Genomic DNA, 13,089 nt, shown 5'->3' with positions numbered 1-13,089 from the left:
CGGTCTGTTTACCGTTGAGCCTCATGGGAAACTGGGCTGCAGGTCCGGTCCAGTTGAAGGCATTGATGCATCAACATTTGTCCCCACTCCTGCAGGGTAAGAATGCTCTCTTCAGAGATCTCAGCAGTGTCCAGCTGATGCCCAGTGGGGTCATGGACTCCAGCCTGATTCTAACGCGACAGGAGGTAAACGCCGTCTCCCCGAGTGAGCGCCGATGTGGTTCTGTCGGGGGGGTTTTCATCTTGTTTGTGTGTTAGTTCCTCTTCCAGGTTCAGATGGGCTGGGTGCAGGCTGTGGAGGGTGGTTCTGGCTCAGCCCCTGGTAGCAGCACGACACACTCTGATGGTCTGGCTGCACAGTGGTGGCCCTCTCTGTGTCTGGAGCTGGGCTCGCTGCTTCAGGTCAACCCTGACATCCTGAGACGGCAGCTGGTCTGTGAACTCTTCAGCCAAGGCCTGGACCTCAGTGCTGAACAGGTCATTTCTCCTTGTTCTCTGGTGTCTGGTGTTTCAACAAGTCAGCTGATATTTGGACACTTGTGCATCATCAAACCCAGGCAATGCTGGAGGTAGAAGATCAGGACGTCCTGGGCTCCCAACTCCTGGTTCTGAGTGGCCAGAGGCTCAGTTACACCCTGCTACACAGCCAGAGTCAAACCCAGCCTGCCATGGAGCTGCTGGCCCGCCTGCCGCCAACTCTGTGTGCCTGGCTGAAGGCCATGGTGAGCTCTCACATTCGCTCCTCACCCACATCCACAGAATATTCTCTTTCAACACCAAGGGAAATACAGATGGCTGGACCTCGGCAGCCTCTGCCTCTAGCAGCATAACTAAGATGTTAACCTAATAATTAGACGACCCTCTAAATATGATAATTATGTCTAGAGCAATAACGGCAACTACAGAATTAGTGATAAGCTTTTTCAAAGAGGAATCTTAAAAGTAGAGATGGAGTCAGCCTCCCGTACCTGGACAGGGAGCTGGTTCCATAGCAGGGGGGCCTGGTAGCTAAATGCTCAGCCCCCCATTCTACACCTAGAAACTCTGGGAACCACAAGTAGACCAGCATTCTGAGAGCGGAGCGGTCTATTGGGCTGGTAACGTGTCACTAGCTCCTCCAGGTAGGATGGAGCTAGGCCTCTGAGGACCTTGTAGGTCAGAAGAGTTTTAAAAATTATTCTAAATTTAACGGGCAGCCAATGAAGAGACGCCATGACATGAGTTATGTGATCTCTTTTGTCAATACCTGTCAGAACTCTGGCTGCAGCATTTTGGATCACCTGGAGGCTTCTTAAAGAGTTGTTTGGACACCCTGATAATAAAGAATTACAATAGTCCAGCCTGGAAGTAGCAAATGCATGGACTAACTTTTCAGCATCATGCCGCGTCAGTAGCTTCCTGATCTTTGTGATGTTTCTCAGGTGAAAAAAGGCACTTCTAGAGACTGTTTTAATGTGTGAGTTGAAGGAGAGATTTTGATCAAAGGTTACTCCAAGATTCCTCACAGAGAGACTAGATGTTAATGAGATACCATCTAGAGTGATCATATGATCTAATCTATCCCTGAGAGGTTCAGGACCAAACACCATGACCTCAGTTTTTCCTGAGTTAAGGAGGAGAAAACTTGAGGATATCCAGGACTTTATGTCTTTAAGCTTCACTAACTTCTCTGTCTCCTCTGGTTTAATAGATAAATATAGCTGAGTGAACATTTATTCCATGCTGCCAAATAATGTTTCCTAAGAGAAGCATGTACAAGGTGAAAGGGATTGGTCCAAGTTGAGAACCTTGTGAATCTCCACTAAGTCATCCTTAACTTTATATCTGGATTTGTTCCTAATCTGTATGAAGAAAAATGGCTGTTCCGACATCTACCAACAGAGTAAATCAAGTCATTTCAATAATATTCTCACATACACATTTGGAAAGGAGGAAAGGTTCTCCAAGTCAGAAGCATCAAGTTGACCTTTAATTCTTGATGTGTCAGTCAAAGGTGGACACATTAGTCAGCACTGCTCAAAGGACACTCGTGTGTTGGACTCTGCGTTCCCGGTACAGGCTCCAGAACATGGTTCAACGTGAGAGAAACCAACTGTGAGCAGAGAGGCTCAGAAAGTAGATTAACCATTTTTCAAATCATTTTAAATTTCCTCTCTCATTTCAGTCCCAGTGTGGGACAAACAGAAGTGTGACGGTCGTTTGAACACGTTGTGATTCCAATATTCTGCCTTGGATGAACGGCACCACCGCTACAGTCACCTGAGAGGGTTTTGGCAGGCTCTTGATGTTTTGAAGGTTCTGGACGTGTCCTCTCCACCGTCAAGTTACTGTTGGCTGTGTGTGCCCTGCAGGACCCCAGCGACCTCCGCCGTCCCTCGCTCCCCCTGCAGCAGACCAAAAGGCTCGTTGGCCGTCTGGTGGAGATCCTCCCAGAAAACCACGCCCAGTACAGTCTGGCCCTGCACCTCCTGGAGGCCCTGGAGGCCCTGACCACCGAGGACTGACCCCGGGAATCCTCGTCAACAGGAACAATTACTGCCTTCACCATCTCGGCTGCTGCATGACGCCTCTCGTGTTCCACCGTTGTGCATGTGATGTGGGAGGAGTGTCACGCCCCGTCCTCCTTTATTCAGAGCTTGATCACTTCTAAAGAATACTTTATTCAGATGTTTGCAACAACAAGAGTCATTATGAAACAATTCCTTTGCTCTCTTCAAGCGTTCAACAATACCAACCCAGTCTGTGTTACACCTGTTCCATGGTCCTGCCCTTCAAATAAATTAGTTTTGCAAACACTTGTTTTTGGTTTTAATTCTGTTGCCGGTTTGACATGCTGAAAGAGGTTGTTTTAGGGCCGTCAACATTTGGACCAGGCAGCAGGTGCAGTGGGTCCCACAGAACCCTGCAAGAATGTGGCCGTCAGTGAGATTGTTGGAGCACAGTTCTGCACCGAGGACACAGCGAGTCTACGCTCTCCGCCGTGCAGCGGCGGCACCGTGGGCAGCGAGATCCCGAGGTCGGAACTGCTGCAACGCTGTAGGCGCTGTTCTCACGGATCACGCCTCCTGGTGGGAAGAAGAGACGCTGACATCAGCGCTTCGCGCTGCAGGAATGGTGAGGAATGAGGCGGCTCACCTTCCAGGTTGATGAGGAAGGTTCCGTGGCTCAACAGTGCATCTGGGGGCAGGTCACATGGAAGCTGGCTGGTCAAGTTGACCCTGGCAGCCATCATCAGCTCAGCCAGCTGGGAGGATGTGGACGTGGCTTCTGCTTGAAGACACTGGCAGTCACAGACAGATGGGTAAGTCACCTGTTAGGCCAACTGGTTCTGACTCTTCTGCTTCTGACTGAAGGTGAACAGCCTGGTTGGTGAAGAGCATGACCAACTAGTGCAAGTAGCAGTGACACCAATATCAGATGCGTCCATTCGAGCCGATTTAGGCTAAACGGACTAAAAAGTTATTTGGACGCATCATTTGTGGTTAAAAGGGAAACACGTATATGGCTGCGTGTTGCCATATTTGTAGTATTGCAACACATCAAAACACAGAAAATCTCAAAGGGGTGAAAGGAATTGATAAATCCTCATGAACAGAACCAACTCAGGACACAGGTTTACCTCCATGAGTTCAAATAGCAAACCGGGCTGGATGGCAATGGTGACATCGTATGTCACTGGGTTTTTGCCTGGGATGGATGAAAGGAATGAGTCCCTGATAGCACAGGCCCCCTCCACCATCTCTTCCACGCCTGGCCTCAGCCACACAGACGTACTTTGGATCCAGCCACTTCTGAACAAGCTCTGGGCTTCTGCAGACATTTACCTTTAGAATGGTCTCATGACATTTGGGAGAACAACAGGAAGGTGGGAGGATACCAGTTAATACCTTCATGTCCTGGGGAGTGAAGATACACCTCTTCAGCTAGATGTGGCAGGACTGGTGCCATGGATCTGGTAACTCCGTCCAGAACCTTCTCTAAAACAGTCTGGCAAGACCGTCTGCCCAGCGAGTCGTCTGGATCACAGTACAACCTAAAGCAAGCGCAAATGAGAAGCTCCATATGACCAAGGTCACCCCTGTGTGGAGATGCTAACTGGCTACTGGTACAGTGGTCTCACGACAACATTACTAGCATGGACACAAAGAGCTGAGTGGAAAGATGAGGAAAACCAGGTGATTCACATACAAGTCAGCATCTGCATTTGGATTTAAAGCCATTATTGAAACACATAAGCAACAGGAAGAGCTAACAAGCATAGGGGCGACCAACGGGAAGAGCCAACAACTGAAAGCACGACCAGCGGGAAGAGCCAACAAGTGAAAGAGCGACCAACGGGAAGAGTCAACAGGTGAAAGAGCGACCAACGGGAAGAGCCAACAAGTAAAAGAGCGACCAACGGGAAGAGCCAACAGGTGAAAGAGCGACCAACGGGAAGAGTCAACAGGTGAAAGAGCGACCAACGGGAAGAGTCAACAGGTGAAAGAGCGACCAACGGGAAGAGTCAACAGGTGAAAGAGCGACCAATGGGAAGAGCCAACAGGTGAAAGAGCGACCAATGGGAAGAGCCAACAGGTGAAAGAGCGATCACCAAAGTGAAGCTACATCACTGCATAATTGCTTATATGAGCCTGTGAAACTGTGAAAGGTCAGGACTGTAACTGTATATAAATGTATCTAACAAGTTACAGATGGTCAAATGTAGCACAGAGAAACTTTACCGATCTTTGATGATGCTGAAATAAAAACTGGAAAGGTCACTGGTGATGAAGGCTTGGAGGACACGGATGACCCTGCCAGCATCAAATTCACTGTAAGCATCTGTCACCTGCGCGCACACACACACACACACACATACACACAATCAGTATCCACAGTGTATGAGCAGTTATTTGACCTTTGCCCTAGACTGGGTGCAGGTGAGCTGGGGGAGGGGCTACAGTTCACCTTGATGCTGTACTTGTGGAGCAGATGCAACATGTACTGGTCGATGTAATGCATGTCTGCGGGGGCCACCGCCTGCACCTGTGGGTTGAAGCCATGGAGGTTTCCCAGCAGGAACCTCAGACTGTTTCTCAGCTGCAGGACATAAAAGGGCATCATAGGTCATGTGACAGGTATTGACAAAAGAGATCACATAACTCCTGTACTGGCGTCTCTTCATTGGCTGCCCGTTAAATTTAGAATCATTTTTAAAACCCTTCTTTTGACCTACAAAGTACTCCGAGGCCTAGCTCCATCCTACTACTGCTACTTTTAAGATCAGACTTAAAACCTACCTCTTTGAAAACGCTTATTGTTACTAATTCTGTAGTTCCAGTGACATCATCATAGACAGACAAACTATCATACTTAGGGGGTCGTCTAATCATTAGGTTAGCATCTTAGCTGTGCTGCTATAGGCCGAGGCTGCCGGGGTCCAGAAACATGATCACCTGACAGGCCTCTGTCACCCCACTGGGTCATGGTTTCCTTTCCTTTCCTTTCCTCTCCTCTCCTCTCCTCTCCTCTCCTCTCCTCTCCTCTCCTCTCCTCTCCTCTCCTCTCCTCTCCTCTCCTCTCCTCTCCTCTCCTCATCAAGCAGACTAGTTATGCTGATTCCTGTGTAGTTTTTCTGCCCCCCCCCCCCCCTTCTATTCATTTACAGGTATCGCCGCCTTCGGAGCTGCATGATGACCTCCGGCCCCGCTGACCCGCTGTATAAATAGTGTATTTTTGTATTTTTGTATGTGTTTCTGTGCTTCTCCCTCTTCCTCTTCCTCCACCTCTCCTCTGACATCAGCAGGAGGGTCCCCCTACATGAGCCTGGTCCTGCTCAAGGTTTCTTCCTGTTAAAGGGGAGTTTTTTTTTGAAAGCGCCTTTAAACAATTTTGATTGTAAAAGACGATATATAAATAAAGATTGATTTGATTTGACACTAGCGGGATCAAGGTGATCCACGGGTTTAAGTACAGGGCTAATGTGGCCGATGCACAGGCACCTTGTTGATGCTGTCTCTGGCTGAGTTGAGCACGTTCGCACCGATGTGAATCTCTGAAAACATGTTGGACTCTGCGGCCCACCAACGCAACACGTCGGCTCCATACGCTGCCATCCCAGGCTCCTGGAAGGTAAAGAGTGAATAAAAAGAAAGAACAGGAACAAAGATCCCTCCGTACATCCCGCTTCCTGCTCTACGTTTGAAATTGACGAGGCAGCAGCTTTTATTGAAAGGGGAGGGTCCCCTTGTGGATGTTTGGTAGATGCTGATTTTACTGGTGAAAACAGTTAAACACCTTGAGACGACCTTGAAACAGCCTTGAGATGGCCTGGAACACGGCCTTGAGAGCAGTGCAGAGAAGCCAAGGCTTGATGGGGGAGAACATGCCAACGTTCTGCTCATGCTGTCCTCCACTCGCCTTACCTTTCCTCCATTAATGAGCACCTCCGGGTCCACCACGTTGCCCACAGACTTGGACATCTTCTCGCCCTTCTCTCCAACAACAAAGCCATGAACCACCAGAGATCTGTGACAGAGAGCCACCAAGTGTCCATCACTCACACATCCAGAACAAGTCACCTGTGCACCGTTCACCGTGCTTTACACCTGCTCATCCGCAGCTCTCAGGGCTTAAATACACCACAAAGAGGCTAAAAGTAACTATCTGCACCATCAAAGTTTATGTACAGATGTATTTTGCATTTTGTTCAGTCACCTCTACTCCTCTACTACAGAGGGGAGGCATATTTAAGTGGTGGTGGACCGTATAGAGGACTTAAAGAGTTAACACTGAGCCCCCAGAGCTGCTGCGTGGGAAGGGCCGGGACTCACCTGTAGGGGGCCTTATTCCTGACAGCCACACTGGTGAGCAGAGAAGACTGGAACCAGCCTCCGATCTGGTCTTTGCCTTCCACGTATGCATCAGCCATAAAGTTGGTTTCTGTCGGGGGGGGGGGGGGGGTCACCTTTAGCAGCAGGTTCGAACCTTTGATGTTTCCCTGCTTTTGTGTCCATTTGTGATTAAATAGGATCCGATTATTTGATTGAAACAGGATTGAAATCTACTGAGGTCAATTTACAGAAAGAAGATTTATAAAACTGAGCTGAAAGATTACGATGTTGTCTTTATTTCAGGCACCTTGTCATTACTCTGACTTGGATGATGATCCCTTCACATTTAATCACAAATTAAGGACATATCTCTCAGAAAATGTGCTGTGTGTGCACACGTTTTCAGTAGCTACACGTTTGGTGGTCTGTGGAATGAAACACGACAGCTTTCACAGGCACCTTCTAGCACAGCAGCCCACGATGTTCCACTATCAAACCAGATGTCCAGGACATCGTCTCCACGGATGTAGTCAGCCACCGGGCCCGCTTTACTCTAACAGAGGACATAAGAGGACACGTCACTTCCACAGAGCCTCCCCACTCACACCAAAAGCAGCAGGTTATTCCTCACAACGTATGGCTCCTAACGTCTTTTCACAAAGCTCAGCTTATTTATCCCACAATGCTAGCCTCTTGATTCACCAACACTTTCATTAAGGTCTAGTCAAGAGTCAACTGGTGTGGAGGAGCCTCCAGCCACAACCGGAGGAGCCAATGGCCACAACCGGAGGAGCCTTCGACCACAACCGGAGGAGCCGGTTGGGGGTCCTCGTGGTGCCGTTCTGTTATTTGGAAGATTTTGCGTTTGCTGATGTCATATTGAAATTGTTGGTAACGGTTTAATAAAACAGCACGTCACCTCAGGCCCTGAGCTATGCTCTTAGTCCCCCAGCAAAGGAGCTTGTGTGGGGCGAAGGATGCCCCTTGCCTGGCTTCAATCAACTGATAAAGCTCTGTCCACTGACTCAGACATTCTCTACAACATGCATGAAACCTTTAGATTTGAGATGTTTTTAACTGATCAAAGCAACTTCCAGTGGCCAACAAGCCCCTCCCCCCATCAGCAGTGCTTGAGTAGGTGGAGACACCGTGCTCACCTTCTGCAGCACCTCTTCTGGCAGCAACGCTTCAAGAGGAAGTTCCCACCAGCAATCACTTCCTTTGGCCTTAAACAGATGGCTTATATGAGACATTGTGTATCTAAAAAGAAAAGTGAAACAAAAATTAAATGTGAAACAAATACCAGAGTCAAACATTTCAATGTGTCCAGCCTACTTGTTTATGAGCGCCTTGCCCGTCTCTTTGTGATAGAAGACTGGGATTGGAACACCCCAGCTCCTCTGCCTGGAGATGCACCAGTAAGTCCGTCTGTCCAGCATGGCGAGCAAGCTGCCCCGAGCCGACTCTGGGAGAATGTGCACCTTCTGTAGAGCCTCCTGGAGAAACACATGCCAGACTTCAAGTGTGAAATAAAAGAGCTTCTACTCCATCAAACAAAAAGCTGGAAGTGGAAGGAATCAAGTCTATTAAAATCACACATCTCACTGATTTCCCACTTCCGTCCCCTAAAGGTGGCACATCCAATCTATAGAAGCTACAACACGCAGACAGCCAAATCATTGATCCATCGGGTGACGGTGAGCTTCACCTTGGCCTTATCTTTCAGCGATGCCGTGTTGATAAACCACTGTCTGCTGGGTCGGATGATAACCGGCTGCTTCGTCCTCCAGTCATATGGGTAACTGTGGACACACGGTTCCTCCTTCACCAGAGCCCCACAGTCTCGCAGCATGGAGATCACTGACAGCAGCCGGGAGAGGAAGAGCACAGCAGTCAAGATGAGAAGAGCGGGGAAGACGCATTGATGTTCATACAGTACGTGTAGCTGGTACCCTTGTCTGTGCCTTCGCTCATCACGGCTAGATCCTGCAGCTCAGCACCAGCCAGCTCAGTAAACCGGCCGTCCTCATCCACCAAACACTCCTGTGGTAGAAGAGAAACAACCTTTGGCTTTTCCCAAAGCAAGTGCAGCTGTACTTCAGACTGTTGCAGGTTGTATCAGCCAACATCTTCTTAATCCCCCTCCCCCTTCACCAGTTGGAAATTCAACTGGTGTGGAACCTCACTGCTGCCCTCGGATTGGCCGGAGCAGCCAATGTGTGTCTCTCTGAGGGCATTTATGGACAGTGGGGGGCACAGTAGAGCAGATCTTACAGTCCTCATGAGACAAGCTGCTCACCCAAGATCTCCTGGAAGTGATGCTACCATCACACATCACGTATCCATCATTACATACCACCGACAAATTGAAGTTTGAGGCCACGCTGTAATCATCCATCCCATGAGCTGGAGCTGTGTGGACCAAACCAGTTCCCTTCACCATGGTTACATGGTTGGCTGGCAGCAGCGGCACAAAGCTGTCAGGCACAAGCGGGTGTCTGCAGATCCCACCCTCCAGTTGGGAGCCTTCAAAAAGAGGAGGCAGCTGAAAAACCACACCCCAAGGATGACCCTACCTGTGTCCAAAACCACACCCTTGCCCTGCAAGGTCCAGTGGACCTGTTGGTGAAACCACCATTGTTCACATAAATCAGGACCCAATCCCAACAAAGTTAGGTCACATTCCCAGCAGTGTGAATGTAGCCTTTGCTGGGCCAGATCGACCGATTCTAATCCCAGTCTACTTTATGCACGATACAGGGAGGAGCATGTGATTTCAGGCACAGCACCGTGTGTGTTTAGCGTTACCTGTGAGGGTGCCAACAGTCTCTAGCTCTGTGCCCAGCAGTGATGATAAGCTAGCTGTGCGCTCCGTAGCCAATAGCAGCTTCTGAGCGCTGTCTGCCCTCTTCACCACCGAGTACCTACAAATGAAACAGGACAAAATAAACTTTTTGCTCCGAGACACTACCGCCACGGACCTAGCTGGATTTTTAGCCAGATATAATCCAACTTGCCATCTTTTGTGTATTTACTTTTGTGTATTTGCAAAAATCATCTTATAGCGGTTTAAACCAAACGCCTTCTTGAACATGTTATCCCTTCCGGTGGCATGTATGGCTGATGGCAGGTCCCCCCCCCCCCCCCTGTAGCTGTTTTGAGATCCAAAATTAAGTGTAATCGTAGACGATGGTCCTCGTTAACAGAGGGCGTCTCACAGTCTACAGCTAAGGAACCGCAGCCCTTTTTCAAATTGTAACAATCCAAATTGGATCCAAAGTGATGTGCACTACATCTTCACATGCAGTCCAGATCAGATCTGACAACGTCAGCATCCTAATGTCTCCAGGATCATAATCAGTGGTTTTACCTGGAACAGTTTCACACAGAGGGAAACACCGACAAGGAATATACTACGTCCATGAGAAAGATCCTTACTGGGCTTTGGGCATGTAGCAAACAGCCTGGTTGGCAGGAATTGTCCAGGGCTGAGTGGTCCACACCAAAACAGAAACACCGTCCAAATCTGCGGTGAGACACAAAACGCATGTGTGTGTGTGCACAAAGGGCTGCTTGAGGGTTAAGACTTGGTTCGAAATTCAAAATCAGAAGTGGGGCTTAGTTATTGCCATTGTTAGTTCTGATAAGAAAACAAGTGTGTCCATCTTACCCACGTCCGAGCCGATATTAGGCGGCGCAGTCGTCAGGGGGAACGTGGCATAAATGGCTCTGCTCACATGGTGAGCATTGTACTCCAGCTCGGCTTCTGCTAGAGCTGTTCTACAGAGGAAGACATGCAAGCAGTTAGGCAACGGCCTTAAATGAAGGGAGACTGCACGACACCGATGGGACTGTGTCATTTGGAAATGGAGGAATATTAAAAACCAAGCTGTGAACATCCCTGTTTTAATTAACCTGACCGTAAAGAAGTAGAACATGACAAGCACAGGTTGCTCCACATTTACATGTTGTCAGTACCTTGATGAAGGAGACCAGAAGACTGGCTTGTGGTCTTGGTAGATGAAGCCCTAAAGAACGAAAACAAAGGACGGCGTTACTGTCCACGCTCACACATCTTGCGCTGTCCAGGGCTTCCTCAAGCATCTTCACACATGGAGCGACACTCATGGGTTTAAAAAAAAACAAAAAACTCAAAGCCTCTAATACTCTTCTCCACACCTCCTGCCAGCTTTAAGGAAAGACTGACTCTCACACAGGCTCAATGTTTCACCCCCACCTTGCTGTGCATCTCCTGGAACACTTGAAGCTGAGCAGCTTCATACACCCCGTGATGCGTATAGTAGCAGTTGTCCCAGTCCGCCATCACCCCCCAGCGCTGGAAAGCAGCCTTCTGACGTGCTATGGCCTCTTCTGCAAAAGCCCGTGCTGGAAGGAAAAAAAGGAAATATTTCACCGCAGCGGCAAACACATCCTCCAACATACAGACTCCGGCTCCTCATTTCTCAAAGCTTATTTTGACATACCTGAGAGTCCGGTGTCAGAACAGAATATCGTAAAAGTAGGATTGTCAAAACAAACACATTTACAGCACATTTACAAGAGAATAACTTCGTGTTACTGTTGCTGGCTAAAAGCTGGAAATGGAGGGAAACAAAGCAGAAAACAAGGGAACTGCTCTGGTTCCTTTCAATGGGCCGAGGACAAGCACAAGGAGAAACCACAGCTGTTTTCCACTTCAAGCATGTACCTCTCCAAGTAGCAGCTCAGGTTTAAATGTGTTCGTTAAAACTACCGATGCGCCTTTTGTCATTTATCTTTCAATTCCAAGAACAAGCAACAAAGGGAATTGGAATTTTTTAATTATGGTCAGGATTAATCCACAGGGACAGAAGCGGACTTTATTAAAGGCCAAGGTGGAGGTTTGGGACAGTTTCTGTCTGCTTTACCTTTCTGCCGGATCTGCAGTGGGGTCAGGCTGCTCGTCTTTATCTCTCCGAGCGCCTTCAACTCAATCGGCAGACCGTGGCAATCCCAGCCCGGGACGTAGTGGACCCGGCGTCCCCTCAGCATTTCAAAGCGGTTTCGAATGTCCTTCAGGATCTAGAGGTGACAATGACAGTGACTTGAGTGGTCATTTTGACAGTGTGCAAGAGAGGGAAGAGTCTGAACTGATCACCTTGTTGAGCGCATGTCCAACATGTGGGTCTCCATTGGCATAAGGGGGTCCATCATGAACACAGAACTCCTTCTTTGCCTTTCTTTTCCTCTGCCAGGCATACAGATCTGCAAATCCACACTTCTGTGAAGGTATAAAGATTGTAGGTTTCTGATATGAAACTGTTATGGTATAAAAACAGTCCTTTATGAAGCGTTAATGACTTCAAATCCTCAAGTTTCCAAGCAAACTACAGTTGCAAAGAAGTTTATGACAGCTAAGCAGTTTAAGAAAGCTGCTGTATGTCAACTTCAGCGTCTCTCCTGAGGAATCAGGCAAATTTCAGAACGGCCCCTGGGGGTCTTCACAACTCCACCACTACCCAGCATGCACTGCGCGAGCCCCAGCCAGCAGGTTCGGGTTAGCCTATTAGCTCCACAAAGTCAAACCACACCAGCAGCAAAAACATGTCTTTTACATTTGCAGACTAGATCGTACAGGTGAATCGAGAAACTATTTTTGTGAACCTGGAATTGTAGTGTTACTACACTACAAAGGCGGAAGTACTTATGTAAGAACAGGATAAACAAGACTTCCGAGGGAACGATGAGGCAAAAATAGCAACTACTCTGGTAGATTATCGAGTAACTTTAAAAACGGGCTCTATTAAGCAGTGACTATATTCACCTTTTGTATGTCCACCTCTTGATCCAGTAGCTTCTGTCCAGTCACTTTCATGGGGAAGTCAGTTCGGGGAAGGAGCACTGTGTCCCGATAAAGGCTCTGAGTGGATCCCACCTCTGCAGGATAAACCCGACTTTCCCCGGTACAGAAAGCACGGCAACCCCTGAAGCCGAGGCGGGAGCCACGGCTGTGTCCATGGCTCACTAGCGTCCGGCCCAGTGCCGAGAGGTGGTGTAGTAACATGGGGAGAAGCGCAGTAGGTTGTGTTCAAAGGGACGGAAGAGTTAACTGACTTCAGGTCTAATACGTCACATTAGGTCTTTCGGAGATGAGCCAGGCCACATCCGAAAACACAAGAGGCAAGTCGCAGCCGTGGGAAAGCTTTAAGTTCCCCCCACAAGAGAGCCCCGAAAGACCGGCAAAATACACAGTCGGCACAGGACAAACACAGGACATGGCGGCTGGCGCGCGGTGCATG

At 48.7% G+C, this 13,089-nt stretch overlaps 2 protein-coding genes across 3 annotated transcripts in view; one reads left to right on the top strand and one right to left on the bottom strand.

Moving 5' to 3' along the window:
• rab3gap2 (RAB3 GTPase activating protein subunit 2 (non-catalytic)) overlaps nt 1–2,792 on the top strand; it is a 17,927-nt gene extending 15,135 nt beyond the window's left edge. For both annotated transcript variants that reach the window (XM_029832605.1, XM_011617335.2), the window contains 4 exons: nt 96–185; nt 258–476; nt 557–721; nt 2,351–2,792. In XM_029832605.1, coding sequence (XP_029688465.1) covers nt 96–185; nt 258–476; nt 557–721; nt 2,351–2,503 — 627 coding nt within the window. In that variant the 3' untranslated portion in view covers nt 2,504–2,792. The remainder of the gene's footprint in view (nt 1–95; nt 186–257; nt 477–556; nt 722–2,350) is intronic.
• iars2 (isoleucyl-tRNA synthetase 2, mitochondrial) lies at nt 1,947–13,089 on the bottom strand. Its single transcript, XM_011617336.2, has 23 exons — nt 12,615–13,089; nt 11,949–12,071; nt 11,719–11,872; nt 11,049–11,197; nt 10,790–10,839; nt 10,482–10,591; nt 10,250–10,337; nt 9,620–9,735; nt 9,168–9,337; nt 8,764–8,854; nt 8,520–8,671; nt 8,147–8,307; nt 7,969–8,071; nt 7,271–7,364; nt 6,812–6,920; nt 6,404–6,506; nt 5,981–6,103; nt 4,947–5,078; nt 4,721–4,827; nt 3,887–4,032; nt 3,619–3,809; nt 3,135–3,279; nt 1,947–3,064 (listed from the first exon to the last, which is right to left on the bottom strand). Exons 1-23 carry the CDS (start codon nt 12,852–12,854, stop codon nt 2,919–2,921), a joined length of 3,003 nt encoding a protein of 1,000 aa, XP_011615638.1. The 5' UTR covers nt 12,855–13,089; the 3' UTR covers nt 1,947–2,918.

Source organism: Takifugu rubripes, chromosome 2, assembly GCF_901000725.2.
Source record: "Takifugu rubripes chromosome 2, fTakRub1.2, whole genome shotgun sequence".
Lineage (NCBI taxonomy): Eukaryota > Metazoa > Chordata > Actinopteri > Tetraodontiformes > Tetraodontidae > Takifugu > Takifugu rubripes.
The sequence above is the reverse complement of the archived record's forward strand: the minus strand, read 5'-3'. Positions and strand labels throughout refer to the sequence as shown.

What these genes read in the sequence shown, in the direction of transcription:
- iars2 (XM_011617336.2), bottom strand. Translation starts at nt 12,854, where the DNA reads ATGTTACTACACCACCTCTCGGCACTGGGCCGGACGCTAGTGAGCCAT. An exon ending in TTCTGGTCTCCTTCATCAAG is followed by an intron (nt 10,592 to 10,789) that starts GTACTGACAACA and finishes CTTCCTCTGTAG; the next exon opens with AACAGCTCTAGCAGAAGCCG. An exon ending in TGCTATTTGAACTCATGGAG is followed by an intron (nt 3,280 to 3,618) that starts GTAAACCTGTGT and finishes TGTGACTGCCAG; the next exon opens with TGTCTTCAAGCAGAAGCCAC.